At 74.2% G+C, this 27,126-nt stretch overlaps 3 protein-coding genes across 5 annotated transcripts; 1 reads left to right on the top strand and 2 right to left on the bottom strand.

Moving 5' to 3' along the window:
* Positions 1 to 1,643: 1,643 nt before the first annotated feature.
* On the bottom strand, positions 1,644 to 7,280 carry CCKBR (cholecystokinin B receptor). 3 transcript variants are annotated; one of them, XM_075414529.1, is made up of 6 exons: positions 6,453 to 7,280; positions 4,176 to 4,282; positions 4,039 to 4,090; positions 3,826 to 3,915; positions 3,615 to 3,742; positions 1,644 to 2,243 (listed from the first exon to the last, which is right to left on the bottom strand). In XM_075414529.1, exons 1-6 carry the CDS (start codon positions 7,118 to 7,120, stop codon positions 1,729 to 1,731), a joined length of 1,560 nt encoding a protein of 519 aa, XP_075270644.1. In that variant the 5' UTR covers positions 7,121 to 7,280; the 3' UTR covers positions 1,644 to 1,728. The 3 variants fall into 3 exon arrangements, with proteins under 3 accessions (XP_075270644.1, XP_075270633.1, XP_075270655.1); XM_075414518.1 differs by having other exon boundaries at positions 3,826 to 4,090; positions 6,453 to 7,279; XM_075414540.1 differs by having other exon boundaries at positions 3,826 to 4,090; positions 4,176 to 4,427; positions 6,453 to 6,709.
* Positions 7,281 to 9,099: 1,819 nt separating this feature from the next.
* LOC142360559 (uncharacterized) lies at positions 9,100 to 14,536 on the bottom strand. Its single transcript, XM_075413874.1, has 12 exons — positions 14,199 to 14,536; positions 13,833 to 14,087; positions 13,672 to 13,735; positions 13,431 to 13,623; positions 12,940 to 13,350; positions 12,689 to 12,891; positions 12,406 to 12,602; positions 11,979 to 12,125; positions 11,783 to 11,890; positions 11,595 to 11,701; positions 10,027 to 11,022; positions 9,100 to 9,945 (listed from the first exon to the last, which is right to left on the bottom strand). Exons 1-12 carry the CDS (start codon positions 14,534 to 14,536, stop codon positions 9,116 to 9,118), a joined length of 3,849 nt encoding a protein of 1,282 aa, XP_075269989.1. The 3' UTR covers positions 9,100 to 9,115.
* Positions 14,537 to 14,858: 322 nt separating this feature from the next.
* On the top strand, positions 14,859 to 26,094 carry FHIP1B (FHF complex subunit HOOK interacting protein 1B). The gene is made up of 13 exons (XM_075414607.1): positions 14,859 to 14,928; positions 15,175 to 15,218; positions 15,910 to 16,139; positions 16,214 to 16,816; positions 18,583 to 18,741; positions 18,824 to 18,910; positions 18,998 to 19,165; positions 20,508 to 20,587; positions 20,700 to 20,872; positions 20,954 to 21,868; positions 21,936 to 22,114; positions 22,188 to 22,353; positions 25,568 to 26,094. Exons 3-13 carry the CDS (start codon positions 16,002 to 16,004, stop codon positions 25,840 to 25,842), a joined length of 2,943 nt encoding a protein of 980 aa, XP_075270722.1. The 5' UTR covers positions 14,859 to 14,928; positions 15,175 to 15,218; positions 15,910 to 16,001; the 3' UTR covers positions 25,843 to 26,094.
* The last annotated feature ends 1,032 nt before the right edge of the window (positions 26,095 to 27,126 follow it).

The raw sequence follows: 27,126 nt of genomic DNA, 5'->3' as shown, positions 1-27,126 counted from the left end.
TATAGTGGGAGATGGAGTCCCTTTGGGGCACCCTGGGAGATGGGGTCCCCTTGGGGCACTGTGGGAGATGGCATCGCGATGGAGCATGGTGTGAGATGGAGTCCTGTTGGGGCACCATGGGAGATGGAGTCTCTTTGGGTCACCATGGGAGATGGAGTCCCTTTGGGGCATGGTGGGAGATGGAGTCCCTTTGGGGCACCATGGGAGATGGAGTCCTCTGGGGAACTGTGGGAGATGGGGTCCCCTTGGGGCACTGTGGGAGATGGAGTCCTGTTGGGGCATGGTGGGAGATGGAGCGCCTTTGGTGTGTAGTGGGAGATGGAGTCCCCTTGGGGTCCCTCCCCACTGCTTGTGTCCCCCCCCCCCCCATCGTCCCCCCCGCTGCCGTGGGAGCTGCCCGCGGGCGCCAGGGCTCGGTGGCCGCTGGGTGCTGGGGGGTGGGCACGTTCCCCGCCCGCGTCCCTGTCTGCACCTTCCGGCTGCGTGTGCGGCCCCACGCGTGTTCCGTGTGCTCGTGCACGGCGAGAGTGCACGGACGAGTCTGCACAGGGCTGCGTGCGCGGGGCTGCGTGTGCTCACATGTCTGCGTGTGCTCACGTGTCTGCGTGTGCTCACGTGTCTGCGCGGGGCTGCGTGTGCGGGGCTGCGTGTGCTCACGTGTCTGCGTGTGCTCACGTGTCTGCGCGGGGCTGCGTGTGTGGGGCTGCGTGTGCTCACGTGTCTGCGTGTGTTCACGTGTCTGTGCAGGGCTGCATGCACATGTGTTCATGTGTCCGTGTGCAGGTGTGTGCAGGTGTGTTCACGTGTCTGTATGCAGGGGTGTGTGTGTCTGCGTGCGTGTGTGTTCACGTGTCTGTGCACGGCTGTGTGTGCATGTGTTTGCATGCCTGTGTGCAGGTGTGTGCACGTGTGTGCACGTGTGTTCACGTGTCTGTGCAGGGCTGCATGTGCGTGTGTTCATGTGTCCGTGTGCAGGTGTGCGCAGGTGTGTGCACGTGTGTTCACGTGTCCGTGTGCTGTAGCTCTGTGCCCGTGTGTGTGTGCACACGGGTGTGCAAACCTGCCCAGCTGCACGCGTGCGCTTGTGAGTGCTGCTGTGCACGCGTGTGCAACGCGTGTGCGTGTCCCCGCGTGTGGGTGCCTTCCCCGTGCACGTCCCCGCGCACGCCCGTGTGCAGGCGTGGGCGTCCCCCCTGGCGATGGCGTGTGCTGGTGCGCAGCCGTGTCGTGCCGTGTCGTGCCGTGTCGTGCCGTGTCGTGACACGCCGGTGCCGGCACGGAGCCCGTCGGGGCTGTCCCGCACGGGGCCGGGCACGGCCGCACGGCTCCCGCGGGCGGTGCCGGCCGCGGCCCCGGGGCTCTGGGTGTCCCCGCAGCGGAGAGGCTGGGTCCCGCCGACCCCCGCGGACCCCCCGTCCCGCCCGGCGCTGCCCGCGGACCCCGGGCCGAGCGCGGCGCGAAGCGGGGGTGCAGGCGGGCACGGGGTGGGTTTATTGAAGCTGGAGCCGGGAGCGGAGCGGGGGGACCCCGGGCTGGGGGCACCGCGAATCCCCCTGCCCGCGGCCCGTCTGGCCCCTGGGGACCCCCCGCCCCGGCTCCTCGCCCCCAGCCCGACCTGGGCACTGCGCCGCGTCGAGCTGGGGGTCCCGGGGGGCGGCGAGGGGTCGGGGGGGACGCGGGGGGTCCCGGAGGCGGGGGGCTGTGGGCAGAGCGCGGGGGGCGGCCGGCTCAGGGGGGCCCGAGGCTGCTGACGGTGGTGTAGCTGAACTTGGAGAGCGAGGCGTTGGCGGCGGCGGCCTCGTCGTCGGGCGCGCGGCGCGGGCGGGCGCGGCGGCAGCGGGCGCAGGTGGCCAGGAAGGCCTTGCGGAAGCGGCGGTTCATGAAGCAGTAGATGAGGGGGTTGGCGCAGGCGGAGGTGTAGGAGAGGAGGTGGATGAAGGAGATGGGCGTCCCCGAGAGCGCCCGCTGCGCCGCGCGCGGGGCGAAGGCGCGCCACGTGTTGGCCGCGAAGACGGGCAGCCAGCACAGGAAGAACATGGCCACGATCACCACCAGCATGCGGATCACGCGCCGCTTGGCCACCAGCTTCGCCTCCGAGCTGTTGATGCGCGCCCGCTCCTGCTGCGCGCCCGCCGCGCCCAGCGCCCGCAGCTCCAGCGCGCAGCCCGGCCGGGACAGCTGCAGGTAGCAGCCGTCCCCCTCGTCGCAGGCGGGCGCCGGCTCCCCCCGGGCACCGCGCTGGGCTGCGGGGCGGAGGGGACGCGGTCACGGCCGCGGCACCGCGGGGACACGCGTCGCCCCGAGCCCGGGAGCGCGTCGCAGCGCGGCGTCGGGGTGGGATGCGGCACATGGTGCCGCGTGGGGAGGGGTCCCCCAGCAGCCCCCTGTCTGCGGGGCCCCAGGCAGGGTGGGGGGCTCTGCTCGTGCGTGGGGGTCACGCCGTGGGGTGGCACCGTGGGGACCCACGTTGCCCCGAGCCTGGGAGTGTGTCGCAGCGTGGCATCGGGGTGGGATGTGGCACAGGGCGCTGTGTGGGGAGGGGTCACCCAGCAGCCCCCTGTCTGCGGGGCCCCAGGCGGGGTGGGGGGCTCTGCTCGTGCGCGCGGGTCACGCCGTGGGGTGGCACCGTGGGGACCTGCGTCAACCCAAGCCCGGGAGCGCGTCGCAGCGCGGCATCAGGGTGGGACATGGCACAGGGTGCTGTGTGGGGAGGGGTCCCCCAGCAGCCCCCCATCTGCAGGGTCCCATGTGGGGTGGGGGGCTCTGCCCGTGCACGGGGGTCACACTGTGGGGTGGCACCATGGGGACCTGCGTCGCCCCGAGCCTGGTGTCGGGGTGGAACGTGGCACAGGGCCCCATGCGGGGAGGGGTCCCCCAGCAGCCCCCCCATCTACGAGGCCCCAGGTGGGGTGGGGGGCTCTGCCCGTGCGCGGGGGTCACGCTGTGGGGCTGCACCGTGGGGACCTGCATCACCCCAAGCCCAGGAGCGCGTCACAGCGCGGTGTCAGGGTGGGACGTGGCACAGGGCACTGTGTGGGGAGGGGTCCCCCAGCAGCCCCCCCATCTGCAGGGTCCCATGCGGGGTGGGGGGCTCTGCCCGTGCGCAGGGGTCACGCCGTGGGGCAGCACTGCGGGGACCCATGTTGCCCCGAGCCTGGCGTTGGGGTGGGACGCGGCACAGGGCACCACGTGGGGAGGGGTCCCCCAGCAGCCCCTCGTCTGCGGGGTCCCAGGCGGGGCGGGGGGCTCTGCCCGTGCGCGGGGGTCACGCCGTGGGGTGGCACCATGGGGACCTGCATCTCCCCGAGCCTGGTGTCGGGGTGGAACGTGGCACAGGGCCCCATGCGGGGAGGGGTCCCCCAGCAGCCCCCCCATCTACGAGGCCCCAGGTGGGGTGGGGGGCTCTGCCCATGCACGGGGGTCACGCCGTGGGGCTGCACCGTGGGGACCCACGTTGCCCCGAGCCCGGGAGCGCGTCGCAGCGCGGCATCAGGGTGGGACGTGGCACAGGGCGCTGTGTGGGGAGGGGTCTCCCAGCAGCCCCCCGTCTGCGGGGCCCCAGGCGGGGCGGGGGGCTCTGCTCATGCGTGGGGGTCGCGCCGCGGGGGTCTCACCTGCAGCCTCCCCCTTGACGCCCAGCTCGAAGCGGATGCCGCGGTAGAGCTCGCGGGAGATGAGCCCGTAAGCCACGATCATCACCACGCCCGGGATGAAAAAGAGGATGAGGAGCAGCAGGACGTACCTGGAAGACGCGCAGCGCCCATTGCTCGGCGGCCCCGGCGGCCACGGGGGGTCCCGCGGGCGGGGGTCCCGGAGCCCACTCACCAGGCCTGGCGGACGTGCTCGCTGGGCCAGTCGTGGGTGCACTGGGTGGCGGGCGTGCGGGCGGCGCGGGCGGGCGCGGCGCGCGTGGTGCTGTACGCGGCGTAGGGCAGCATCAGCAGCGCCGAGAGCAGCCAGGTGCCCGCGATGACGCGGCAGGCGTGCGAGCGCGTCTGCCAGGCGCGGGACTGCAGCGGGTTGCAGATGGCACTGTACCTCTCGATGGCGATGGCCACCAGGCTGAAGGTGGACACCGAGACGGAGACGCCTGCGGGCGGCGAGGGTCGGCGGCTGCGGCGCGTTGCGTCGCCGCGCGTCGCGGCGCGTCGCGGCCGTGCCCCGCCCCGCCGTACCCATGAGGTAGGCCATGAGCTTGCAGACGGCCTCTCCGAAGACGAAGGTGCCCATCAGGTTGGGGACGAGGGTGAAGGGCATGCAGCAGAGCGCCAGCATCAGGTCGCTGAGCGCCAGCGACAGCAGGAAGGAGTTGGTGACGGTGCGCAGGCGGCGGTTCAGCAGCAGCACGGCCGCCACCAGCGCGTTCCCGCAGACGCTCAGCGCGAAGATCAGCGCGTAGAGCAGCACGCGCACCGCCAGGTCCAGCTCTGCGGGCGGCAGGGGCGGCGGCTGCCAGCGCGGGGTCCCCGGCGCCTCGGGGACATCGCGGGGCGCGGGCCGGGCTCCCGCTGTGTCCGGCGGGCTCGGGGCGCAGCCGGGAGCCGCGGGTGACCTCACCGCGGCGGTTCTGGAGCCGGGTGCCCCGGCTGCTCCCTGCCCCGGGCTCAGCCCCGTGGACCCTGCCCGGGCTGGGCTCCAGCGCCCGGCACCCCGAGTTGGGATCCAGGGCTGGGGAACCCCAAACTGGGTGGATGCTGGGCTCTAGGGCTGGGGTACCCCAAGATGGGTGGATGCTGGGCTCCAGCACCCGGGCATCTTGAGCCGGGCTCCAGCACCCAGGCACCCCGAGCTGGGTGGATGCTGGGGTCCAGCCACCGGGCACCCCGAGCTGGGCTCCAGGGCTGGGGCACCCCGAGCTGGGTGGATGCTGGGCTCTAGGGCTGGGGAACCCCGAGCCAGGCTCCAGGGCTGGGGAACCCCAAACTGGGTGGATGCTGGGCTCTAGGGCTGGGGTACCCCAAGATGGGTGGATGTTGGGCTCCAGCACCCGGGCATCTTGAGCCAGGCTCCAGCACCCGGGCACCCCAAGCTGGGCTCCAGGGCTGGGGAACCCCAGACTGGGTGGATGTTGGGCTCCAGCACCAGGGCACTCCGAGCTGGGCTCCAGGGCTGGGGCACCCCGAGCTGGGTGGATGCTGGGCTCCAGCACCAGGGCACCCCGAGTTGTGCTCCAGGGCTGGGGAACCCCAGACTGGGTGGATGTTGGGCTCCAGCGCTGGGGAACCCCGAGCCGGGCTCCAGGGCTGGGGAACCCCAAACTGGGTGGATGCTGGGCTCCAGCGCCCGGGCATCCTGAGCCGGGCTCCAGCACCGGGACACCCCGAGCCAGGTGGGTGCTGCCCCCGTCCCAGGGCCGAGCCCCCGGCCGTGCGGAGGGACCCCCGTGCCCCCAGCTCCCCCCGCCGCCCTGGGATGTGACCCCCGGGAGCCGAACAGGAGCCGGTGCCGCATGGAGCGGGGTGCGGGGAGCAGGGTGCGGGGAACGGGGTGCGGGTCCCCCCCCACGGCAGCGGGGCGGGCAGTGGCTGCAGTCCGGGGGTCCCTGCCGGGGTCCCCCCCTGCGCTGCGCCCAGCTCGGACTCCCGGGCACCCCCCCCCCCCGGCACCGGGACCGCCGGGCAGTGCCCGGGACGCCGAGACCCCCGCCCGGGGCCGAGCCCTGCCAGGACCGGGGACCGGGGCTGGGGAGAGAGGGGCGGGGGGGGGGGGGGCACGGCGGGGGCTTCGGGGTGCGCCGGGCGGGGAGAACCGGGGCGAGCAGCGGGATGGACCGGGACGGACCGGGCGGGGGGCACTGGGATGGACCGGACGGGGAGCGGGGGGCACTGGGATGGACCGGGCGGGCGGGTGGGGGGCACTGGGATGGCCCGGGCAGATGGGGGGCACCGGGACGGACCGGGCGGGCGGGGGGGGACACTGGGATGGACCGGGTGGGCAGAAGGGTGGCACTGGAATGGACTGGGCAGACCGGGGGCACCGGGACGGACCGGGCGGGTGGGGGGCACCGGGACGGACCGGGCGGGCGGGGGGGGACACTGGGATGGACCGGGCAGATGGGGGGCACCGGGACGGACCGGGCGGGCGGGGGGGGACACTGGGATGGACCGGACGGGGGGTGGGGGGCACTGGGATGGACCGGGTGGGCAGAAGGGTGGCACTGGAATGGACTGGGCAGACCGGGGGCACCAGGACGGACCGGACGGGTGGGGGGCACCGGGACGGACCGGGCGGGCGGGCGGGGGGCACCGGGACGGACCGGGCGGGTGGGGGGCACTGGGACGGACCGAGCGGGCAGATGGGGGGGCACTGGGATGGACTGGGCAGATGGGGGGCACCGGGATGGACCGGGCGGGCGGGCGGGGGGCACCGGGACGGAGCGGGCGGGGTGCCGGGCTCGCAGGGGTCGGGCGGGGGGGGGTCCCGAGGGGGTCCCTCCCGCCCCCCCGTCTCACCTTTGGGCGCGGGCGGCCCGCGGAGGCCCCTGCGGAGGAGGTCGCAGGCGGAGCCGTTGCCGGCGGGGCCGGAGCCGGTACCGGTACCGGGGCCGGGGCCGGAGCCGTTCCCGGGGCGGCAGAGCAGCTCCTGCAGCGACTCGTTGAGGCGCCGGGGGTCCATGGCGCCGGCGGACCCGAGCCCCCCCCCGAGCCCCCCGGCACCGGTACCGGGAGGAGGCTCCGCTCCGCTCCGGAGCCGCAGGGAGAGTGAGCGGGGGAGGCGCCCGGTGCGGGGCGGGCCGGGGGCGCGGGGCGGGCCAGGGGCGGGGGGCGGTGGAGCGGGATGCGGGGGGGTTGCGGGGGGATGCGGGGTGGGGACACACCGGGGGGATGCGGGGGCGGGGACCGCGGGGATACAAGGGGCGGGGGGGGCGGGGAGCGGGGCGGGGGGCGCGGGGGACACCGGCAGCGGGAGCGGGGGGCTCGGGAGGGGTCCCGGGGGGAGGAGCTCGCACGGCCGCGCCCCGGAGTGCTCCCGGGGCACCGGGGGGACCCGAACCCCTGCGGGAGCGGCGGGGAGGGGGGACCCGAGCCCCGCCCCCCCCCCCCCCCCGGCCCCACTCCGGCCCCGCCGTCCCCGCTTCTCCGGGAGCCCCCGGCCCCCCGCGCAGCCCCCGCATCCACATCCCTATCCCTATCGCCAGTCCCAGTTCTCATCCCTATCCATATCTCTGTTCCCTGTCCCCATCCCTATCCCCAGTCCCAGTTCTCATCCCTATCCCTATCCATACCCACATCCCCATCCCCAGTCCCAGTTCTCGTCCCTATTCATATCTCTGTTCCCTGTCCCCATCCCTATCCCCCATCCCCACCCCTATCCCTGTTCTCATGTCCATTCTCATCGCTATTCTTGTCTCGTGCCTCTATCGCTATCTCTATCCCTATGTCTATCCCCACCCCTATTCCCCACCCCATCCCTCGCCCTCGTCCCTATTCCCCGTCCCCATCTCTATCCCTGCTCCCATCCCTGTTCTCACCCCTTTCCCTATCGCTATCCCCATCTCTATTCCACGTCCCCATCCCGATTCCTATTCCCGTTCCCATCCTCATTCCTATCCCCAGTTCCCATTGCCATCCCTATCCCTATTCCCATCCCTACCCCATCCCTATCCCTATTCCCCACCCCCATCCCTATCCCTCGTCCCTATCCCCAGTCCCCGTTCCTGTCTGCCATCCCTATCCCCCATTCCCATCCCTATCACTGTCCGTTCTCATCCCTACCCCTATCCATACCCCCATCCCTATTCCCCATCCCTATCCCTGTGTCCCATCCCCATTCCCGTCCCAGTCCCTATCCCCATCCCCATCCTTCTCCCTGTCCCCATCCCCGTTCTCATTCCTATCCCCATCCCTATCCGTTCCCTATCCCTATCCCCGGTCCCCGTTCGTATCCCCAATCTCTGTCCCCCATCCGCATCCCTGTCCCTGTTCCCGTCCGCGTTCTCATCCCTGTTCTTATCCATCCTTATCCCTTTTTCTATACCCGTCTACATCCATCCCTATCTCTATCCCTATCCTCATCCCCATCCCTATCGCTATTCCTAACCCTATCTCTAGCTCTTTGTCTCCCATCTCCTTCCCTAACCCTGTTCCCATCCACATCCCAGTCCCTGTCCCCATCCCCATTCTCATCCCCATCCCCCGTCCCCGTCCCTATCCCCATCCCTATCCCCCGTTCCCATCCCTGTCCCCATCCATGTTCCCATCCCCGTCCCCATCCCCGTCCCCGTCCCCGTCCCTATCCCCCATCCCCATCCCTGTTCCCATCCCTGTTCCCATCCCCGTCCCCATCCCCGTCCCCGTCCCCGTCCCTATCCCCCATCCCCATCCCTGTTCCCATCCCTGTTCCCATCCCCGTCCCCATCCCGATCTCCCATCCCCATCCCTATCCCCCGTCCCCGTCCCCATCCCTGTCCCCATCCCTATCCCCCATCCCCGTCCCTGTCCCCATCCCCGTCCCCATCCCCGTCCCCATCCCTGTCCCCATCCCTATCCCCCGTCCCCGTCCCTGTCCCCATCCCCGTCCCCATCCCTGTCCCCATCCCTATCCCCCGGCCCCGTCCCTGTCCCCATCCCCGTCCCCATCCCCGTTCCCATCCCCGTCCCCATCCCTGTTCCCTGTCCCTATCCCTGCCCCTCTCCTGCCCTGCCCCTTCCCTGTCCCCATCCCCCGTCCCCATCCCTGTCCCTATCCCTGTCCCCATCCCTGTCCCCATCCCTATCCCCCGTTCCCATCCCCGTTCCCATCCCCCATCCCCGTCCCCATCCCCGTCCCCATCCCTGTCCCTGTCCCCATCCCTGCCCCTCTCCTGCCCTGCCCCTGTCCTGCCGCTGCCCCTTCCCTGTCCCCATCCCTGTCCCCATCCCTGTTCCCATCCCTGTTCCCATCCCTGTCCCCATCCCTGTCCCCATCCCGATCTCCCATCCCCATCCCTATCCCTGTCCCCTTCCCTGTCCCCATCCCATCCCAGTCCTTGTCCCTGTCCCCACCCTTGGCCCCACCCCTGCCCCCACCCCTGTCCCCCCCGGTCCCCCCCCCCGCCCCGCCGCTCAGCAACAGCCTCGGCGTTGCCTGGCAACGGTCGCCACGGTGACCGGCCGGGGGCTGTGCCCGAGGATGCTCAGCGCCGGGGACCCGTCCCCCCCGCGCCCCGCACCCCGGGGGGACCCCGCACCCCGGGGGGACCCTGCGACCCGGGGGGACCCTGAAACCGAGGAGGACCCTGAGCCTTGGGGGGATCCTGTGCCCCGGGGGGACTCCGAGACTTGGGGAGACCCTGAAACCGGGGGGGACCCTGAGCCTTGGTGGGACCCTGAAACCGGGGGAGAACCTGAGCCTTGGGGGGACCCTGAAACTGGGGGGGACCCGGAGCCTTGGTGGGACCCTGAGCCTTGGGGGGACCCTGCAACCCACTGGGACCCTGAGCCCTGGGGGGACCCTGAGCCTTGAGGGGACCCTGCAACCCACTGGGACCCTGCATCGTGGGGGGACCGTGTGCCCTGGGGGGACCCTGCATCTTGGCGGGACCCCGAAACGCAGTGGGACCCAGCGCCCTGGTGGGACCCCGCGCCCCGAGGGGCCCCCGTCCCCCCGCGGGCCCCGGTGCCCCCGCCCGCCGCCGCAGCCGGCGCTCGAGGCTCTCGACGCGTGCCGCCATCTTGAAGGCGCCGGCCTCCAGCTGGGCCAGCAGCCGGGCCGCCCGCGTCCGCAGCCCCTCCAGCGCCGCCTCCAGCGCCCGCGCCCGGCGCTCGGCCTCGGCCGCCGCCGCCTCGGCGCCCGCGTCCAGCTTGCCCATGCGCAGCAGCAGCTGGCGGCCCTGGGCCTCCATGGCGGCGCGGGCGCGGGGGAACTCGGCCAGCACCTCCGCCAGGTCCTCCTTGGCCAGGCAGAAGAGGTCGGAGAAGCCGATGCTGACGATGTCGGCCGTGCGCCGGTTCCCCGCCGTGTTCCCTGGCGAGGCGGGCGGCTGCGGTGACGCCGGCGTGGCGGCGGGGCGGGGCGGCGGGCGCGACGCCGCGGCGCGGCGCTCACCCTTGATGTCGATGAGGCTGATCTCGCCGAAGTAGAGCCCCTCGCCCAGCACGGCGAGCCGCGTGACGCCGTCCTCGCCCACCACCGCCAGCCGCCCCTCGCGGATGAAGTACATCTCGCGGCCCACGTCGCCGCGCCGGCAGACGAACTCGCCGGGGCCGAAGACCTGCGGCCGCAGCCGCAGCACCAGCTGCCGCAGCACGCCGCGCTCGCAGCCGCGGAACAGCCCGACGCGGCGCAGGGCCGGCAGGTGGACGCTGGCCGCCACCTCGGCGCGCAGCCCCGGTGGCAGGTGCCGCAGCGCCGACGCCTCCGCCGCCGGCTTGCGCTGCGCCCGCAGGTGCTGGTGCCACAGGGCCACCCGCCGCGCCAGCCGCCCGCCCACGCCGCGCGCCCGCAGGTACCGCCGCGCCGCCGCCGCGTCCGGGTAGAAGGCGGCGTCGGCCGCCCGCATGTCGGAGACGACGGCGCCGATGCCGCCCGTCAGCGTGGCGAAGCCCAGCACGGCCAGCAGGAAGCCGGCGGTGACGAAGAGGAACTCCTCGCCGCGCCGCGGCTCCGGCGCGTCGCCCACCGTGGCGAGGATGAGGGTGGCGAAGTAGAAGCTGTGGAGGTACTGGCGCAGCGGGCGCGCGAAGCCGGGGCGGCGGGCGTCGGGGCAGACCCAGGCGTCGCTGCCCAGCCCCAGGCGCGCCGAGAGCGCGAAGTAGAGGCAGGCGTACCAGTGGATGGCCGCCGCGCCGTACAGCGCCAGCTTGGCCGCGCGGAAGGCGTTGGGGCGCGCCGTCCGCGTCTCCAGGCGGTCGAAGGCCTCGAGGAGCCGCGGCGCGCGCAGGCAGCGGTTGGCGCGCAGCGCCGGCGCGACGGGCCCCGCGTGCGGGTACAGCAGCTCGGCGGGCAGCGCGGCCGCCGCGTCCCAGGCGAAGGACGCCGAGCGCAGGTAGCGGCGCCGCGTCCGGACACGGTCCCGCACCAGGACGCCGTCCTCCAGGAAGCCTTAGGGGGGGGTCGCGCGGTGGGGACACGCGTCGCTGCCGGGGGTCACGCCGGCTCCGGGGGGGTCTCCCGGCGCGGGCGGGGGGCGAAGGGGCCGCCGCGGGGTGCCCGGGACGGAGGGACACGGAACGGGGGGTCCCGCGGGACGTCGCGTGCGCCGGGGTCCCCGCGGTGCTGAGGGGCTCGGTGGGGGGGGCCGGGACCCCTCAGCACCCGCCCAGGCTCACACCCCCCCCCATGCCGGGCTGCCCGACGCAGTGACGGCGTGGACACGTGGACACGGGCATGCACACGCGTGTGCACGCGATGCGGGGCTGTTCGCGTGTCGACATGGGTGTGCGCGTGCACGCACGTAAACGCGTCTGTGCGGATGGGGGAGTGTTTGCACACGTGGGTGTGTGCAGGCGTGTGCAGGCGTGGGACAGGCATGTGCAGGTGTGGGGCAGGTGTGTGCAGGTGTGGGGCAGGTGTGTGCAGGCGTGTGCAGGCGTGTGCAGGCGTGTGACAGCCATGTGCAGGCGCGTGCAGGCGCGGGGCAGGCGCGTACACGCGTGTGCGGGGCGGGCACTGACCGGTGTGCATGCGTGCGGCCATGTCGAGCAGGTAGAGCGCGTCGCAGGCGCCGTCGAGGCCCCGCCACAGCGCCGCGTGCCGCTCCTGCAGCGCCGGGAAGCAGGCCCTGCGATGCGGGGCCTCGTCACCCGCACCCGCCGGGCCCCCCCGCCCCGCGCCCCCCGCCCCGCGCCCCCCGCCCCGGCACCTGCAGACGAGGACCAGGCAGTTGTAGAGCACGGGCACCGCCATGACGCCGAGCCACCGCTCGTACCAGACCCCCGAGGGGTCCAGCGTCCAGCTGCGGCGGGGGGCACTGCGGGGGGCGCGGGGGGGCCTCAGCGCCGTGCCCCCCGCCCCTCCCCGCCGTGCCCCCCCGGCCCCCGCCGCCGAGCCCCGCTCACCCCGCGTCGGTCTCGGCGGTGCTGCCGCGTGGCCGGGGCCCCCCCGGGCGGTGGGACCCCCGCGAGCCGGGGCTGGGCATCCCGCGCCGCGAGTGGGGGGCACCGGTGGGGGTCCCGCAGCCGTCCTGGGGCACGCGGCGGGGGCTGCTGCCCAAGCCCGGCACCGAGCGCGGTCCCCGGGCACGCGTGGCTCTGCGGCTCCGGGCGCAGCCTGGCAACGCGGGGGTCCCCCGGCACCCACCGGCCCCCCGGGACCCCCGGGCACGCGCGCAGCCGCCCTCCCGGCCCCCCCGACACCACCCGCGCCGGGGCCGGGGGGGTGCTGGGGGGGCACCCGTGGGGGTGGCACTGGGGACGCCGGTCTGGGGTCCGCGGGTGCGGTGGGGGGCACGACGCCCTGGGAAGGTGGGAGTGGGGGTGGGGGCACCCAGGGCCGGGGATGGTGCCCGGTGTCCGGTGCGGGGGTCTCGGTTCACGGCACAGCCCGGTGCCCGGTGCGGGGGTCTCGGTGCGTGCCACAGCCCGGTGCCCGGTGCGGGGGTCTTGGTTCACGGCACAGCTCGGTGCCCGGTGCGGGGGTCTTGGTTCACGGCACAGCTCGGTGCCCGGTGCGGGGGTCCCAGCCTGTGGCACAGCCCGGTGCCCGGTGCGGGGGGTCTCAGTGCGTGGCACAGCCCGGTGCCTGGTGCGGGGGTCCCAGTGCGTGGCACAGCCCGGTGCCCGGTGCAGGGGTCTCGGTTCACGGCACAGCCCGGTGTCCGGTGCGGGGGTCTCGGTTCACGGCACATCCCGGTGCCCAGTGCGGGGGTCTCGATGTGTGGCACAGCCCGGTGCCCAGTGCGGGGGTCCCAGTGCATGGCACAGCCCGGTGCCCGGTGCGGGGGTCCCAGTGTGCAGCAGAGCCCGGTGCCGGCTGCCGGTGGGCACAGCGGGGTCACAGCGCACCCCCTATCCCGGTTACCCATGACCGGGGCAGTGCCCGGTGCCCGGTGCGGGGGGTCCCAGTGCGTGGCACAGCCCGGTGCCCGGTGCGGGGGTCCCGGTGCGTGGCACAGCCCGGTACCCGGTGCGGGGGTCCCAGTCTGTGGCACAGCCCAGTGCCCGGTGCGGGGGTCCCAGTGCGTGGCACAGCCCGGTGCCCGGTGCGGGGGTCCTGGTGCGTGGCACAGCCCGGTGCCCGGTGCGGTGCCCGTGGCCGTGTGGGTGCCCTGTGCCCGCTGCCGGGGATGTGCCGGGTGCTCGGTGCCAGGGCAGGGGGGTTCCCCGGTGTGGGAGTTCCCCAGTGTGGGGGGTTCCCTGGTGTGGGTCCCCGGGGCGGGTTTACCCGGGGCGGGGGTTCCCTGGTGCAGGGGGTGCCGGGTGCAGGGCTTATCTGGGGTGGGGGTTCCCTGGTGTGGGTGTTCCCTGGTTCAGGGGTTCTCTGGCACAGGGGATGCCAGGTCTGGGGGTTACCCGGGGTGGGGGTTCCCTGGTGCGGGGGTTCCCCAGTGTGGGGGTTCCCTGGTGCAGGGGTTCCCTGGTGCAGGGGTTCCCTGGTGCGGGGGTTCCCTGGTGTGGGAGTTCCCTGGTGCAGGGGATTCCCTAGCACAGGGGGTGCCGGGTGCGGGGGTTCCCTGATGTGGGGGTTCCCCGGGGCGGGAGTTCCCTGGTGTGGGGGTACCCCAGTGTGGGGGTTCCCTGGTGCAGGCGTTACCCAGTACAGGGGTTCCCTGGCACAGGAGGTGCTGGGTGTGGGGGTTCCCTGGTGTGGGGGTTCCCTGGCACAGGGTGTACCGGGTGTGGGGGTTCCCCAGGGCGGGGGTTCCCTGATACAGGGATTCCCTGGCCCAAGGGGTGCCGGGTGCGGGGGGTTACCTGGGGTGGGGGTTCACCCGGGGGGGGTTCCCTGGTGCAGGGGTTACCCGGCGTGGGGGTTCCCTGGTGTGGGGGTTCCCTGGTGTGGGGGTTCCCTGGCACAGGGGATGCCAGGTGTGGGGGTTACCCGGGGCGGGGGTTGCCTGGTGCAGGGGGTACCGGGTGCAGGGGTTCCCTGGTGTGGGGGTTCCCTGGCACAGGGGATGCCAGGTGTGGGGGTTCCCCAGTGTGGGGGTTACCTGGTGCAGGGGTTCCCTGGCACAGGGAGTGCCGGGTGTGGGGGTTACCCGGGGCGGGGCATCCCTGGTGTGGGGGTTCCCTGGTGTGGGGGTTCCCTGGCACAGGGGTGCCGGTTGCAGGGGTTACCTGGCACTGGAGTTCCCCAGTGTGGGGGTTCCCCGGGGTGGGGGTTCCCCGGGGTGGGGGTTCCCTGGTGCGGGGGTCTCTGGTAAAGGGCTTCCCCGGTGCAACCACGCTGGCAGCGCCCGGTACAGGGGGTCCCCCGTGCAGTGGTGCCTGGGGGTGCCTGGGGTGGGGGTTACCCGGTGCGGGGTTCCCAGTGCCCAGTTCCCGGTGCGGGGTTCCCCGGTGAGGGGGGGTTCCCCTGTGGGGGAGTCCCCTGTGGAGGGGGTTCCCTGTGGGGGGGGTTCCCTGTGGGGGGGGTTTCCTGTGGGGGGTTCCCTTTGAGGGGGGGATTCCCCCATGCCCTGTTCTCTGGTGGGGGGGGTTCCCCTTTGGGGAGGTTCCCCCTTGCCCGGTTCTCCGGTGGGGGGGGGGTTCGCTGTTGGGGTTCCCTGTGGGGGGGGTTCCCCCGTGCCCGCTTCCCGCGCGCCCGAGCCCGCCCCCAGCCCCCCGCGCCCCGCCCGCCCCCGCGCCAGTCCAGGCCCCGCCCGGAGCCCCGCCCCGGCCTCCGCGCAGCCAATGAGCGCTCCCGGACCGCCCGCTCCGGCCGAACCCCGGCAGGCCTGGCCCCGCCCACCGAGGCGGCCGGGGCGGGGCCGTGGGCGGGCCCGTGGGCGGGGCCTGCGCGGCCGGTGCGTCGGGCGGCGGCGGGAAGATGGCGGCGGGCGCGCGGGGCCCGCGGCGGGGGCGGCCGGTGAGCGGGGGGCGGCGGGGCCGGGGGGGGCCCCGGGGGGGGCTCGGGGGGGGCCGGGCCGGGCCCTCCCGCCCCCCTCCCCCGCCCCCCGCTATCCCCGCGGAGGGGGGAGCCGGGCCGGGCCTGCCCCGCCGGTGCGGGGGTGCCGGGAGCGGGCGGTGCGGGGAACCGGGGCCGGGGGGGGAGGGGGGTGTCGGGGGGACCGTGCGCGCTGCCGACGCCTGCTCTCCCGCTCCCCCTCCCCAGGTTGGGCGCTGACGGGACGGGACCCGCCGCGACCTTGACCCCAGGTACGCGGGGTGGGGGGGGGGTGCGGGGCTCCCGGTGGGTGCGGGGCTCCCGGTGGGTGCGGGGCCGTGCGGGCGGGGGGGGTCGGCGCGGTGCCACGGCCATGCCGGCGGCAGGACCCCCGCCTCGGTGCCCGGCGCGTGGGGCTGGACAGGGGTCAGGACCCCCTGCTCGGCGCACCCCGCACCAGCGAGCCCCGGGCCGCGGCGTCGTGCCCGCGCCCTGCCCCGCCCTCGCGCCCACCTGCGCGGCCGCGCCGCGGCACACGGCGTCCACGCCGCCGACGCCGGCTCCCGCACCGCGGCCGCCGCCAAGGCCGAGCGCTAAGTTTAGCAACTGCCGTCAGCCCTCACCCACGCCGGCACGCGACGCCGGCCGCGCTGCCGTATAAATACCCGCGGCCGGGGCTCGAACCCGCGCCGGGGGGCTTCGCCGCCGCGGCGTCCACGCGCCCGGCACGCGACCCGCCCGCGGGGGTTATTTCTGGCGGCGGGGAGTGGGCGGCCCCGTGGATATCCACGGCGTCGGCGTGCGGCGGGGCCGGCTCCGGGTTCAAAGTTCGGAGCCGGGCCGGCAGCCGGCGCCTTCCCGGTGCGGCTCCCGGCGCGGCGTCCTCCGCCGGATCCACCGCCGCGGCGCCCGGCTGCGCGGGGGTCCCGGCCCCCCGCCCCTGAGCCTGCTCTCTCCCCGCAGCCCGGTGACGGTGACGACATGGAGAGAGGGTCCTGGCGTCCCGCCCGCTGCCCGGTGCCGCCGCGGCCCCGCCGCTGCCCGTGACGTCGCCGATGGAGAGGATGAGCTGGCTGAGCAAGCTGAACCCGCGGGCGGCCGGGCAGCGTGCCCCCCGCGGCGCCAGCCTGCAGACCCCCGTCACCGCCGACCCCGAGACCTGCCTGATGGTCTTCAAGAACCACTGGGCGCAGGTGAGGTGACGCTTGGGGGGCTGCGGCGGGGACCCCCGCCCTGCCCGGCTCTCACCGCGCCCGCCCGCCGCCAGGTCCTGCGCGTGCTGGAGCGCCGCGGCGGCAAACCGGCGCCGGACGACCTCAGCGCCGTGCGCAACCACACGTACCAGATGCTGAACCTGCTGGCCGAGGACCGGCCGCGGGGGGACGCGGCCGCGGGGCCCATCCTGGAGTTCGTGGCCGCCGAGAACCTCCTGGAGCGGCTGCTGAGCTGGCACCTGCAGGGGGACTTCGCCGAGGAGCGGCAGGTGGAGCAGCTGAAGCTCTACGAGATGCTCATCAGCCAGGCCCGGCAGCCGCTGCTGCGCCACAAACCGGTGCTGACGCCGCTGCTGCGCCTGCTCGGCCTCTGCGCCGCGCCCGCCTCGCCCGCGCTGGAGAGCAGCCTGGTGCTGCTGCTCAACCAGCTCTGCGTCTCCGTGGCCAAGGAGCCCGCCGCGCTCGAGCTCTTCTTCCACAGCCGCGCCGACCGCGGCCCCGCCAACCTCCTCCTCTTCTCCCTCCTCATCCCCTTCATCCACCACGAGGGCGTGCTGGGGCAGCGGGCCCGCGACGCGCTGCTGCTCATCATGGCCATGTCCGCCGGCAACCGCGCCGTCGCCGCCTCCATCACCGACAACTCCTACTTCTGCCCGGTGCGGCGCGCGGCGCGGGGTCCTGCTGGGGAAGGGGGTCCTGCTGGGGAAGGAAGGGGGTCCTGCTGGGGAAGGAAGGGGGGTCCTGCTGGGGAAGGAAGGGGGTCCTGCTGGGGAAGGAAGGGGGGTCCTGCTGGGGAAGGAAGGGGGGTCCTGCTGGGGAAGGAAGGGGGTCCTGCTGGGGAAGGAAGGGGGGTCCTGCTGGGGAAGGAAGGGGGGTCCTGCTGGGGAAGGAAGGGGGTCCTGCTGGGGAAGTGGGGTCCTGCTGGGGAAGGGGGGTCCTGCTGGGCAAGGGGGGTCCTGCTGGGGAAGGAAGGGGGGTCCTGCTGGGGAAGGAAGGGGGTCCTGCTGGGGAAGGAAGGGGGGTCCTGCTGGGGAAGGAAGGGGGGTCCTGCTGGGGAAGGGGGGTCCTGCTGGGGAAGGAAGGGGGGTCCTGCTGGGGAAGGAAGGGGGTCCTGCTGGGGAAGGAAGGGGGGTCCTGCTGGGGAAGGAAGGGGGTCCTGCTGGGGAAGGAAGGGGGGTCCTGCTGGGGAAGTGGGGTCCTGCTGGGGAAGGGGGGTCCTGCTGGGGAAGGGGGGTCCTGCTGGGGAAGGAAGGGGGGTCCTGCTGGGGAAGGAAGGGGGTCCTGCTGGGGAAGTGGGGTCCTGCTGGGGAAGGGGGGTCCTGCTGGGCAAGGGGGGTCCTGCTGGGGAAGGAAGGGGGGTCCTGCTGGGGAAGGAAGGGGGTCCTGCTGGGGAAGGAAGGGGGGTCCTGCTGGGGAAGGAAGGGGGGTCCTGCTGGGGAAGGAAGGGGGTCCTGCTGGGGAAGGAAGGGGGGTCCTGCTGGGGAAGGAAGGGGGGTCCTGCTGGGGAAGGAAGGGGGGTCCTGCTGGGGAAGGAAGGGGGTCCTGCTGGGGAAGGGGGGTCCTGCTGGGGAAGGAAGGGGGTCCTGCTGGGGAAGGAAGGGGGTCCTGCTGGGGAAGGAAGGGGGGTCCTGCTGGGGAAGTGGGGTCCTGCTGGGGAAGGGGGGTCCTGCTGGGCAAGGGGGGTCCTGCTGGGGAAGGAAGGGGGGTCCTGCTGGGGAAGGAAGGGGGTCCTGCTGGGGAAGGGGGGTCCTGCTGGGGAAGGAAGGGGGTCCTGCTGGGGAAGGAAGGGGGGTCCTGCTGGGGAAGGAAGGGGGTCCTGCTGGGGAAGGAAGGGGGGTCCTGCTGGGGAAGGAAGGGGGGTCCTGCTGGGGAAGGAAGGGGGTCCTGCTGGGGAAGGAAGGGGGGTCCTGCTGGGGAAGGAAGGGGGTCCTGCTGGGGAAGGAAGGGGGGTCCTGCTGGGGAAGGAAGGGGGGTCCTGCTGGGGAAGGGGGGTCCTGCTGGGGAAGGAAGGGGGTCCTGCTGGGGAAGGAAGGGGGGTCCTGCTGGGGAAGGAAGGGGGGTCCTGCTGGGGAAGGAAGGGGGGTCCTGCTGGGGAAGGAAGGGGGTCCTGCTGGGGAAGGAAGGGGGGTCCTGCTGGGGAAGGAAGGGGGGTCCTGCTGGGGAAGGAAGGGGGTCCTGCTGGGGAAGGAAGGGGGGTCCTGCTGGGGGGCCGAGGGCCGGGAATCGAGGACGGCGGGGGTCCCGCTGTGAACTGGGGTGGGGAGGACGGGTTTCCCGGCGGGACTGGTGTCTCCGTGCCGGGACGTGTGCCGGCGTCTGCGCCAGCGCTCCCCCCGCTGTGCCGGCCACGCTGCCGAGTCGGCGCCGGGTGGGACGTCCCGGGGGGAGCTGAGCCCCTGTTGCCCCCCCCTGCCCACCCCAGGTGCTGGCCACGGGGCTGAGCGCCCTGTACTCCTCGCTGCCGCGCAAGATCGAGGTGCGCGGCGACGACTGGCACTTCCTGCGCCGCGAGGACTGGATCGGCGTCTCCTCCCTCGTCCTCTTCATGAACTCGCTGGAGTTCTGCAACGCCGTCATCCAGGTAGGGCCGGGGGGGGCTGTGGGGGGGCTGCCGGCTCGGCGCGGGGCTGGCCGCGGCGCCCACCCCCCGCCCCGCTCCGCAGGTCGCCCACCCCCTGGTGCAGAAGCAGCTGGTGGACTACGTCCACAACGGGTTCCTGGTGCCCGTCATGGGGCCGGCGCTGCACAAGGTGAGGCCGGGGCGCGGGGGTCCCCGCGGCGGGCGGGGGGCTGCCCGCCTGCCCCCCAGCCCCGCGCCGAGCCGCCGCCGCCCGCAGAGCTCCGTGGAGGAGATGATCGCCAGCACGGCCTACCTGGACCTGTTCCTGCGCAGCGTCAGCGAGGCCGCCCTGCTGAAGACCTTCCTGCGCTTCGTCCTGCTGCACCGCCACGACGACGCCACCATCCTCGACACCCTGGTGGGCCGCATCAACAGCAACTCCCGGGTGAGCCCGCCCGGACGCCGCGCCGTGGGGCTGCCCCGCGGGGCTGGGGGCTGGGGGGCTGGGGGCTGGGGGCTGTCCTCCTGCCCTGCCGTGGGGCTGCCCCACGGGGCTGGGGGCTGTGGGACTGCCTGGCCGTGGGGCTGGGGGCTGTGGGGCTGGGGGCTGTCCTCCTGCCCCACTGTGGGGCTGCCCCACGCGGCTGGGGGCCTGGGGGCTGGGGGCTGTGGGGCTGGGGGCTGGGGGCTGTCCTGCTGCCCCGCTGTGGGGCTGCCCCACGCGGCTGGGGGCCTGGGGGCTGGGGGCTGTGGGGCTGGGGGCTGGGGGCTGTCCTCCTGCCCCGCCGTGGGGCTGCCCCACACGGCTGGGGGCCTGGGGGCTGTCCTCCTGCCCCGTCGTGGGGCTGCCCCACGGGGCTGGGGGCTGTGGGGCTGTGGGGCTGGGGGCTGTCCTCCTGCCCTGCCGTGGGGCTGCCCCACGCGGCTGGGGGCCTGGGGGCTGGGGGCTGTGGGGCTGGGGGCTGGGGGCTGTCCTGCTGCCCCGCTGTGGGGCTGCCCCTGGGGGCTGGGGGCTGTGGGGCTGGGGCTGTGGGGCTGGGGGCTGTCCTCCTGCCCCGCCGTGGGGCTGCCCCACGGGGCTGGGGGCTGTGGGACTGCCTGGCTGTGGGGCTGGGGGCTGTGGGGCTGGGGGCTGTCCTCCTGCCCTGCCGTGGGGCTGCCCCACGGGGCTGGGGGCTGTGGGACTGCCTGGCCGTGGGGCTGGGGGCTGTGGGGCTGGGGGCTGTCCTCCTGCCCCACTGTGGGGCTGCCCCACGCGGCTGGGGGCCTGGGGGCTGGGGGCTGTGGGGCTGTGGGCTGTCCTCCTGCCCCGCTGTGGGGCTGCCCCTGGGGGCTGGGAGCTGGGGGCTGTGGGGCTGGGGGCTGTCCTCCTGCCCCGCTGTGGGGCTGCCCCTGGGGGCTGGGGGCTGTGGGGCTGGGGGCTGTGGGGCTGGGGGCTGTCCTCCTGCCCCGCTGTGGGGCTGCCCCTGGGGGCTGTGGGGCTGGGGGCTGTGGGGCTGGGGGCTGTCCTCCTGCCCCGCCGTGGGGCTGCCCCACGGGGCTGGGGGCTGTGGGACTGCCTGGCCGTGGGGCTGGGGGCTGTGGGGCTGGGGACTGGGGGCTGTCCTCCTGCCCTGCTGTGGGGCTGCCCCATGGGACTGCCTGGCTGTGGGGCTGCTCTCCTGCCCTCCCGCCCTGCCGTGGGGCTGCCCCATGGGGCTGTCTGGCCGTGGGGCTGCCCTCCTGCCCCATGGGGCTGCCCGCCCTCCCCGCGGCGGCCCCCTCACCCTCGCCCTGTGCCCCCCCAGCTCTGCATGGTGTCGCTGAGCCTGTTCCGCACGCTGCTCAGCCTCAACTGCGAGGACGTGATGCTGCAGCTGGTGCTCAGGTACCCCGCGCCGCGCCGCCGCCCGGGGGGCTCCCGGCGAGGCCGGGGGGTCCGGCGCGACCCCCGCGTCCCGGCGCCTGGCGCACGTGCAGCCCCCTGCCCACCCCCCCAGGTACCTGCTGCCCTGCAGCCACGTCATGCTGAGCCAGAAGCGGGCGGTCCGCGACCTGGACATCTACGGCAGGACGGCCGCCAAGTTCCTCTCGCTCATCCCGCGCTGCTGCCGGCCGCAGAGCCCGCCGCCGCCGCCGGACCGCGACGACGAGCGCGCCGCCCGCTCCCCGGGTACGGCCGTGGCGTCCCCGCGCCCGCGCCGCTGACCCCGCCACCGCCGCCGCTGACCCCGCTCCGTCCCGTCGCCCGCAGGCCCCGGCAGCCCCGGCGTGGACGCGCCCGCGGCGGTGCCGCCGCCGAAGCCCTCGACGCCTTCCCGCCTCTCCTTCTTCACGCGGCAGCCGAGCGCGGCCCCCGAGGCGGCCGCTGCGTCGCCGCGCTCCCCGGCCACGCCGGCCGCCAGCCCCCGGCACCGCGCCGGCTGCGGGGACGAGGTGGCCGAGCTGGACCGCAACTACCTGGAGTACCTGCGCGACGCGCGCCGCAGCGTCGACCGCTGCGCCTGGGCCTGCCGCGTCTGGTCCGCGCCCTACGACGGCGAGGAGCCCGGCGCCGACGCCCTGCACCCCCCGGGACCCCCCACCCCGCGGACTAAGAAGCGGGGTCTGCCGGGGGAGGGGACCCCCGGCAGCGAGCCCGGCGCGGGGGGTCCCGGCGCCGAGAGCGGGGACGCGGGGCGGCTGGTGAACGGGGCGCACGCGCCGGCGGAGCGGGCTGCCGGGGGGGACGTGGCGGTGAAGAAGGTTCGCCGGGGCGATGGCGCGGGGCGAGCCCCTGCGCGGAACGGCGCTGCGGCCGCGCCGGGCTGGGAGCCGCCGGCCGCGGTGGACGCGGTGCTCGAGGAGCTGCTGGCGCGCGCGCCGGCCGAGCCCAACGGCGCCGGCGTCTCCGTTGACGCCTTCACCGAGGAGCTGCGGGAGATCGAGGCCGAGATGCGGCGCGGTGACGGCAACGGCGATGGCGGTGATGGCAGTGGGGACCACCCGGAGCCCCCCGACGCGCCGCCGCCCCGCGAGGAGGAGGAGGAGGAGGAGGAAGCCTTCGCCAGCTTTTCCGAAGGCGCCGCGGCCGTCCGCGCGGCGACGCGGGCGCCGGACCCGCTGGCGCAGGCGGTGGCCAGCCCGCCGCGCGCCGTGGGGCCGCTCCCCCCCAGCCAGCCCTCCACAGGTGGGTGCGGGGGTCCGGCGGGGCGGGGGTGCCGGGGTCCCCGCGCCCGACGTGCCGCCCGCCGCAGGCCCCTTCGTGGCGGTGCTCTTCGGCAAGCTGGAGAACATGCCGCACAACTCGCTCTACGTCAACTTCCTGCTGACGGGGCTGGTGGCCCAGCTGGCCTGCTACCCGCAGCCGCTGCTCCGCTCCTTCCTGCTCAACGCCAACATGGTCTTCCAGCCCAGCGTCAAGTCCCTGCTGCAGGTTCGCCGTGCCCGTGCGGGGGGCTCCGGGACCCCCCCCGTGCCCGCCCTCACGCCGTGCCCTCGCCCCGCAGGTGCTGGGCTCGGTGAAGAACAAGATCGAGAGCTTCGCCGCCAGCCAGGAGGACTTCCCGGCCCTGCTCTGCCGCGCCAAGAAGTACCTGATCGCCCGCGCCCGGGCGGACGGCGGCGACGCGCCGGGTGCTGCTGCCGGCCCGCTGCGCCGCGCCGAGGCCGGCGGTGAGGGGCCGCGCGGGGGGACGGGGGCACGCGGCGTGGCACGGGGGGACGGGGGACGTGTGGCATGGGGGGACAGGGCACGCATGGCATGGTGTGTGGGGGCTGGGGGACACACGGCACGGGGGGACAGGGGATGTGTGACATGGCATAGGGGGCTGGGGGCACAGCATGGGGGGACAGGGGATGCGTGACATGGCACAGGGGGCTGGGGGACATGTGGCATGGCTTGGGGGGACTGGGGGACACGGCATGGGGGGACAGGGCACACATGGCATGGCTTGTGGGGGCTGGGGGACACGGCATGGGGGGACAGGGCACACATGGCATGGTGTGGGGGGGCTGGGGGACACACAGCACGGGGGGACAGGGGATGCGTGATGTGGCACAGGGGGCTGGGGGACATGTGGCGTGGGGGGACAGGGCACACGTGGCATGGCTTGGGGGGGCTGGGGGACATGCAGCGTGACACAGGGGGCTGGGGGGACGTGACATGGCATAGGGGGCTGGGGGCACACAATGTGGGGGGTGGGGGACACAGCGTGGGGGGACAGGGGATGTGTGACATGGTGTAGGAGGGCTGGGGGACACGGCATGGGGGGACAGGGCACACATGGCATGGCGTGGGGGGGCTGGGGGACACATGGCATGGCATAGGGGCTGGGGGACATGTGGCATGGTGTAGGGGGGCCAGGGGACACGTGGCATGGCTTGGGGGGGCTGGGGGACATGCAGTGTGACGCAGGGGGCTGGGGGACACAGCACGGGGGGACAGGGGATGTGTGACATGACACATGGGGCTGGGGGACTTGTGGCATGGCTTGGGGGGACTGGGGGACATGTGGTGTGGGGGGACAGGGCACACATGGCATGGCATGGGGGGGCTGGGGGACACACGGCACAGGGGGGACGGGGGGCACATGGCATGGCATAGGGGCTGGGGGACACACAGCATGGGGGGCTGGGGGACATGTGGCATGGGGGGACAGGGGATGTGTGACATGGCACAGGGGGCTGGGGGACTTGTGGCATGGCATAGGGGGGCTGGAGGACATGTGTGGGGGGACAGGGCACACATGGCATGGCTTGGGGGGGCTGGGGGGACGTGGCATGGCATAGGGGGGCTGGGGGACATGTGGAATGGCTTGGGGGGACTGGGGGACACGGCATGGGGGGACAGGGCACACATGGCATGGCATAGAGGGGCTGGGGGACACACGGCACGGGGGGGACGGGGGGCACATGGCATGGCGTGGGGGGTCTGGGGGACATGTGGCACAGGGAGACGGGGGACACGGCATGGCACAGGGTCTGGGGGACACATGGCGTGGGGGTCTGGGGGACACATGGCGCGGGGGGCCGGGGGACATGGAGGGGTCGGCGTCGTACCGAGGGCTGGGGGCTGCGTCACAGGAGGGCGGGGGGCTGGGGGGAGGGCGGGGGGCTGCGTGTGGTGGTGTGCAGGGGGCTGGGGGGTTTTGGGGGGTCTGGGGGCTGCCCCCCCCCCCCCCCCCCATTGCACAGGGGCTGAGTGTGGGACGGGGGCTGGGGGCTGCGTGTGGTGGTGTGTGGAGGTCCGGGGGCCACATGTGGGGGTCCGGGTGCAGGGGTGCGGGGGTCCGTGGGCTGTGTGTGGGGGCGCGGGGGTCCGTGGGCTGCATGCGGGGGTCTGTGGGCCACTTGCGGGGGTCCGGGGGCCAAGTGTGGGGATTTGGGGGCCATGTGTGGGGGTCTGGGCCATGTGCGGGGGTCTGGGGGCCGTGTAGGGGTCTGGGGGCTGTGTGCGGGGGTCTGGGGGCCATGTGCAGGGGTCTGGGGGTCCGGGGGCCATGTGTGGGGGTCCGGGGGCCATGTGTGGGGTGTCCGTGGGCTGCATGTGGGGGTCTGGGGGCCATGTGCAGGGGTCCATGGGCTGTGTGGGGGGGTCCGTGGGCTGCATGCGGGGGTCTGTGGGCTGTGTGCGGGGATTTGGGGGCCGTGTGGGGGGCAGCATGCGGGGGTCCGTGGGCCGTGTGCAGGGGTCCGGGGGCCACGTGCGGGGGTCCGGGGGCCACGTGTGGGGATCCAGGGGCCATGTGCAGGGATTTATGGGCCAAGTGCGGGGATTTGGGGGCCGTGTGCAGGGGTCTGGGCCGCGTGTGGGGGTCCGGGGGCTGCGTGCGGGGGTCTGGGGGCCGTGTGGGGGTCTGGGAGCTGTGTGCAGGGGTCCGTGGGCCGCATGTGGGGGTCTGGGGGCCATGTGCAGGGATTTATGGGCCACGTGCGGGGGTCTGGGGGACGTGTGTGGGGGTCTGGGGGTCCGGGGGCCATGTGCAGGGGTCCGTGGGCTGTGGGGGGGGGTCCGTGGGCTGCATGCAGGGGTCCGTGGGCTGTGTGCAGGGATTTGGGGGCCATGTGTGGGGGTCTGGGGGTCCGGGGGCCACATGTGGGGGTCTGTGGGCCACGTGTGGGGATTTATGGGCCATGTGTGGGGATTTGGGGACCACGTGCGGGGGTCTGTGGGCCGTGTGCAGGGGTCCGGGGGGCCATGTGCAGGGATTTATGGGCCATGTGCGGGAGTCTGGGGGCCACGTGTGGGGATTTATGGGCCATATGCGGGGGTCCGGGGGCCATGTGTGGGGGTCTGGGGGTCTGGGGGCCATGTACAGGGATTTATGGGCCATGTGCAGGGGTCCGTGGGCTGTGGGGGGGGTCCGTGGGCTGCATGCGGGGATTTGGGGGCCACGTGCGGGGGTCTGGGGGTCCGTGGGCCACGTGTGGGGATTTGGGGGCCATGTATGGGGTCTGGGGGTCCGTGGGCCACGTGCGGGGGTCTGGGGGCCACGTGTGGGGGTCTGGGGGTCCGGGGGCCACATGTGGGGGTCCGTGGGCTGCATGTGGGGGTCTGGGGGCCATGTGCGGGGATTTATGGGCCATGTGCGGGGGTGTGGGGGTCCAGGGGCCATGTGCAGGGGTCCGTGGGCTGTGTGTGGGGATTTGGGGGCCACATGTGGGGATTTATGGGCCACGTGCTGGGGTCTAGGGGACGTGTGGGGGTCCGTGGGCTGTGTGCTGGGGTCTGGGGGCCGTGTGTGGGGGTCCGTGGGCCACGTGCGGGGGTCCGGGGGTCCGGGGGCCATGTGCAGGGGTCCGTGGGCTGTGGGGGGGGTCCGTGGGCCACGTGCGGGGGTCCGGGGGTCCGTGCTCCGCGCGTGCCCTGACGCCGCGCTGCCCGCAGCCCGCGGCCGCCGGCCGTCCCTGGGGGAGCTGCTCCTGCGCCACGCCAGCAGCCCGACGCGGGCCCGCCGCGCCCCGCCGCACGCGGCCCCCGCGCCCCCCGCGCCCCCCGCGCCCCCCGCGCCCCCCGGCCCCGCGCCCCGCGGCGAGGCCCTGCGCGTCAAGAACGCCGTCTACGGCGCCGTCATCTTCAGCGAGTTCCTCAAGGAGCTGGCGGCCATCGCCCAGGCCCACGCCGTCACCTCGCCCTTCCTCACCGAGCCCCCCGAGGAGTGACCCCCGCCCCGCCCCCGCCCCGGGCCCGCGGGCGCCTTTTTAATTTATTGGGGACGCGGCGCGGGGGGCGGCAGGGCCGGACCCTGGGCGCGGGGCGGGCTGGCTCTGCCCCCCCTCCGCCCCCCGCCGCTCCCGGGGGGTCCCCGGACCCCTCCCCGCCCCCCGGTGCAGCCCTGGGGCCAGGGGTCCGGGCCGCGCGTGGGGGCTGCGCGCGGCCGTGCTGCGGAGCCGCCGCGCCGAAATAAAGGGTCTGGTGCGGGGCAGCGCCCGGCCTCGCTGCGTCCCTGCCTGCGTCGCTGCGTCGCTGCCTGCCTCGCTGCGTCCCTGCCTGCGTCCCTGCCTGCGTCGCTGCCTGCGTCGCTGCGTCGCTGCCTGCCTCGCTGCGTCCCTGCCTGCGTCCCTGCCTGCGTCCCTGCCTGCGTCGCTGCCTGCGTCGCTGCGTCACTGCCTGCATCTCGGTGTCACTGCCTGCATCCCTGCCTTGCTGCGTCCCTGTGTCCGTGCCTGCGTCCCTGCCTGCATCACTGCCTGCATCTCGGTGTCGCTGCCTGTATTCCTGCATCCCTGCGTTGCTGCCTGCATCTCTGCATCGCTGCCTGCATCTCGGTGTCACTGCCTGCGTCACTGCCTGTGTCGCTGCCTGCGTCCCTGCCTGCGTCGCTGTGTCGCTGCCTGCGTCGCTGCCTCTGTCACTCCCTGCATCTCTGCGTCGCTGCCTGCATCTCGGTGTCACTGCCTGCATCCCTGCGTCGCTGCGTCCGTGCCTGCGTCCCTGCCTGCGTCGCTGCCTGCATCTCGGTGTCCCTGCGCCGCTGCGTCGCTGCCTGCGTCGCTGCCTGCGTCACTCCCTGCATCCCTGCGTCCCTGCATCCCTGTCTGCATCGCTGCCTGCATCTCTGTGTCCCTGCCTGCATCCCTGCCTGCATCGCTGCCTGCATCCCTGCGTCTCTGCCTGTGTCACTCCCTGCGTCCCTGCATCGCTGCCTGTGTCGCTGCATCGCTGCCTGCATCTCTGTGTCACTGCGTCGCTGCATCGCTGCATCCATGCCTGCGTCTCTGCCTGTGTCGCTGCTTGCATGGCTGCGTGTGTCACTGCGTCACTGTGTCACTGCCTGCATTGGTGCATCCCTGCGTCGCTGTCTGCGTTGCTGTGTCACTGTGTCACCACCTGCATCGCTGCATTGCCGCCTGTGTTGGTGCACCACTGCCTGCATCGCTGCCTGCATCGCTGCCTGCGTCGCTGCGTCAATGCGGTTGTCACTGCCTGCATTGCTGCCTGCATCG

Source organism: Opisthocomus hoazin, chromosome 1 (assembly GCF_030867145.1).
Source record: "Opisthocomus hoazin isolate bOpiHoa1 chromosome 1, bOpiHoa1.hap1, whole genome shotgun sequence".
In the NCBI taxonomy this organism is placed as follows: domain Eukaryota; kingdom Metazoa; phylum Chordata; class Aves; order Opisthocomiformes; family Opisthocomidae; genus Opisthocomus; species Opisthocomus hoazin.
This window is presented reverse-complemented; position numbering and strand designations above follow the sequence as displayed.